At 69.2% G+C, this 4,010-nt stretch overlaps 1 protein-coding gene across 1 annotated transcript in view; it reads left to right on the forward strand.

Moving 5' to 3' along the window:
• LOC107199007 (MAGUK p55 subfamily member 2-like) overlaps nt 1-4,010 on the forward strand; it is a 15,153-nt gene that overhangs the window by 6,057 nt on the left and 5,086 nt on the right. Inside the window, exons 6-9 of the mRNA XM_033511631.1 lie at nt 2,651-2,782; nt 3,198-3,303; nt 3,628-3,696; nt 3,800-3,994. Coding sequence (XP_033367522.1) covers nt 2,651-2,782; nt 3,198-3,303; nt 3,628-3,696; nt 3,800-3,994 — 502 coding nt within the window. The remainder of the gene's footprint in view (nt 1-2,650; nt 2,783-3,197; nt 3,304-3,627; nt 3,697-3,799; nt 3,995-4,010) is intronic.

A 4,010-nucleotide genomic window follows, 5' to 3' on the forward strand; every position in this document is an offset into this window, starting at 1 on the left:
GTCACTGCGGTGTCACTGCGGTGTCACTGCGGTGTCACTGCGGTGTCACTGCGGTGTCCCCCGGCAGACACGTCCCGGAAGCCGAAGGAGAGCGAGCGGGACGGGCAGGGCTATCGCTTCGTGTCGCGGGGCGAGATGGAGGCGGACATCAAGGCCGGGCGGTACCTGGAGCACGGCGAGTACGAGGGGAACCTGTACGGAACCAGGATCGACTCCATCCGCGCCGTGCTGGAGGCGGGCAAGATGTGCATCCTGGACGTGAACCCGCAGGTGGGGACACGGCCGGGGGGGGACAGCGACATCCCGGAGCCCCCGGGCGCGGGGCTGAGCTCTGTGCCCCCCGGGCAGGCCGTGAAGGTGCTGAGGACGGCGGAGTTCGTGCCCTACGTGGTGTTCATCGAGGCCCCCGGGCCCGAGAGGCTGCGAGCCATGAACCGGGCGGCCCTGGAGAGCGGCGTGGCCACCAAACAGCTCACGGTGCGGGTCCGCCAGGGGCCGGGGAGGGGCGGGGAAACTGAGGCAGGCTTTGGGGTGCAGGAGAAGGACACGCGGCTCGCAGTGGCTGGTCCCCGCCATCCCTGCGGGCGATGGGGAAACTGAGGCAGGTTTTGGGGTGCAGGAGGCGGACGCCCAGCGCACGGTGGAGGAGAGCAGCCGCATCCAGCGCGGGTACGGGCACTACTTCGACCTGAGCCTGACCAACGATGACCTGGAGCGCACCTTCGGGCGGCTGCGGGAGGCCATGGAGCACCTGCGCGTGCAGCCCCAGTGGGTCCCCGTCACCTGGGTCTATTAGGGACCCCACAAACCCTCCCCTCGACCCCCCGAACCCCGCCAGGAGGGCCGGGGGGGGCCGAGGGGGTTGTGTCTCACCCAGAGGTGCGATGAGCTCGCCGTGCCCAGCCCCGCGGAGGGGCGGCTCTCTGCAGACCCCCCCCAGCCCAAGCCCGACCCTTCTGTCCCCCCTACACCGCCCCAAATGTGGGGAGGGGCAGAGGCGGCCGGAGGGGTCCCGTGGGGGGCACAGCCCCCACCCAGCTGAGTCACTGCCAGAGCCTGGGGGAGCCCCCCTGTTCCAGCTGGGGAGCGGGGATGGGGGTGCGGGTTTGGGGGGTCACACCCAGCCCTGACGCGGCCCCGGGTGTCCCCTCCTGTCCCCCAGGCCACAACCCCTCCTCGGGGGGTTCTCCCTTTACCAGGGTGGGGGTCCCTCACTGTCCCTCGTGTCCCCTGTCACCCCTTCCCGGGTAGCAATAAGCCCCTCCCCGTAATTAACCCTTAACTAACCCTTAACTGACCTTGTAATTAACCTTGTAATTAACCCAGTGGGGGGCTGTGGCTGCGGACTCGCTGGCGGGGGTCTGGGGTGGTGACACGGGGTGTCCCCAAGGCACAGGGACATGGGGGGTGCAGGGTGTGCCCCCGTGTCCCCCCTGCCCAGAGCCCCCCCCGTGTCCCCCCCGTCCCTGCCGCCGTTTGCTCCTTTTTGGTACTTTGCTGTGGATTTTATTAAAGGAGAGAAAAATGGGTTTGTCCCTTGTGGTGAACGCGAGGGTGGCTTGGGAGCTGGTGTCACCTGTGTCACCTGTGTCACCCGTGTCATCTCTGTCACCCGTGTCACCCGTGTCACCCGTGTCACCCGTGTCACCCGTTTTTTTATCTGTAAATTGCCATTTCCCAGCGGTGTGAGGGCGCAGGGAGGGCTGGGGGTGGGGGGAGTGTGTCACACGCGTGTCACCTTCACACACACGGGNATCCCAAACTACATCCCAAACTACATCCCACCTGCATCCCAAACTACATCCCAAATACATCCCAAACTACATCCCACCTGCATCCAACCCCGCATCCCTCCCTGCATCCCGCACTCACCACCCTGCCCACAGCTCCCCCTGCCCTCCCTGTGTCCCCATCCCCCTGTTGTCCCCCGAGCCCCACGAGCCGCTGTCCCCCTGTCCGTGCCACGTGTCCCTTGGCTGGTGGGACCCCCGTGTCCCCCCCCGTGCCCTCCCTGCGGCCCCTGCTGGTCCCTGCCCTGTCCCCGTCCCCGCACAGCCCTGGGTGCCGGGTGACACTCGCCCTGTGCTGCCGCTCCCCACCCCGTGCCAGCCACCCCCGTCTCCGAGGGGACAAAGCAGCGCTGTCCCCTCCAGGGCTGTCCCTGCCAGGACTGTCCCATCCAGGGCTGTCCCTCCAGCACTGTCCCCTCCAGCGCTGTCCCTGCCAGGACTGTCCCATCCAGGGCTGTCCCTCCAGCACTGTCCCCTCCAGCACTGTCCCCTCCAGCGCTGTCCCCCCGCTGCCTCTGGGGCCACACGGGCGAGTGTCGCTGCCCGTCCCCATGTGCGCCATCGCGGGCGCGGCGCTGGCGGCGCTGGGCACCCTGGTGTGCCTGGCCGTGGCCGTGGGGCTGTGCCTGGGGGTCGCCGTGGTGGTCGCGTGGGGCGCGGCGGCGGCGGCCGGAGCCCTCTGGGTGTGCGCGGGGGCCGTGCGGGCCTGGCTGAGCCGGGCACGGCGGGGACGCCCCGGAGCGGGGAGTGTGTGACACGGGCGCTGGGGACACTGAGACACCGCGGAGCGGCCCGGGGAGGGCACAGGGAGGATCCCGGGGGTGCGGGGGGGTCCCCCCCGCTGATGCCCCGGTCCTCAGGTGTTCGTCAAGTGTCACTTCGACTACGACCCGGCCACCGACAGCCTCATCCCCTGCAAGGAGGCCGGGCTCAAGTTCATGGCCGGGGACCTGCTGCAGATCGTCAACCAGGATGACCCCAACTGGTGGCAGGTCAGGGGGGTCCTGGGGGGTGCTCTGGGGGGGACTGTGGCTCCTCGGCTCCATCCTGGGCCACCGAGGGAGAGGAGGTGCTGGGGCTGGGAGGTTCTGGGGGAGATCGAGGGGTCCCTGTGGACTTGGGGTGTGCCTGGGAGAATTCCTGTAAAGTGGGGGGTCCCTGGAGCTCGGGCTGGTCCTTGGAGCTGAGGGGCTACCTGGGAACTGGGGGAATCCCTGGAGCAGGGGAGGGTCCCCGGAAATTCGGGGCTTTCCTGGATGTGTGTCCCCATTGGGATTTGGGGGTCCCTGGAGCTGAGGGGTTCCTTGTGGGACTTGGGGGGGTCCCCGCAGCTGGGGGTGTTCTCTGTGGGGTCGGAGGGGACTCTGGAGCCCAGGGGGGTCCCCATGCGTGGCTCTGTGTCCCCAGGCGTGCCACGTGGAGGGCGGCAGCGCGGGGCTGGTGCCCAGCCAGCTGCTGGAGGAGAAGCGCAAGGCCTTCGTCAAGCGGGACGGGGAGGTGGCCCCCACGTCGGGTACGGGGACATCGGGCTGGCCGCGGGGGACACACCTGGCGGGGCGGGGGGTGGAAGGGCCGCCTCCCGAGGGGGGAGCACGGCGGGTCCCCTGCGCCGTGTGACAATGTCCCCATCGGCCCAAGGTCCTGTCCCCAGGGCATTGTCCCGCAGGAAGTCCCCGATTCTCAGGGTGACGTCCCCACGGCGCTGAGGAAGGTCCCAGCTCCGGTGCCCCTGTCCCCGTGCCAGGGTGCTGTCCCTGTCCCTGTCCCTGTCCCTGTCCCTGTCCCTGTCCCTGTCCCTGTCGCTGTTCCCAGCTCAGCCAGCCCCTCGCCCTCGCAGGGGCCCTGTGCGGCAGCCTCAGCGGGAAGAGGAAGAAGAGGATGATGTACCTGACGACGAAGAACGCGGGTGAGTGTCCCGGGGCACTCCCCGGGGGAGCGGTGGTGGCACCCGCTGGGACAGGGCGCCCCGGGGTCCCCGGGGACGGGTGCCAGCCCTGTCCCCCGCCCAGAGTTCGACCGGCACGAGCTGCTGATCTACGAGGAGGTGGCGCGGATGCCGCCGTTCCGCCGGAAAACGCTGGTGCTGATCGGGGCTCAGGGCGTGGGGCGCCGCAGCCTCAAGAACAAGCTGATCATGTCTGACCAGGCGCGCTACGGCACCACCATCCCCTGTGAGTGTCCCGGTCCCCGCCCGCATCATCCGTGTCCCGTGTCCATCCC

Source organism: Parus major, unplaced genomic scaffold (genome assembly GCF_001522545.3).
Source record: "Parus major isolate Abel unplaced genomic scaffold, Parus_major1.1 Scaffold404, whole genome shotgun sequence".
Taxonomy (NCBI): Eukaryota; Metazoa; Chordata; class Aves; order Passeriformes; family Paridae; genus Parus; species Parus major.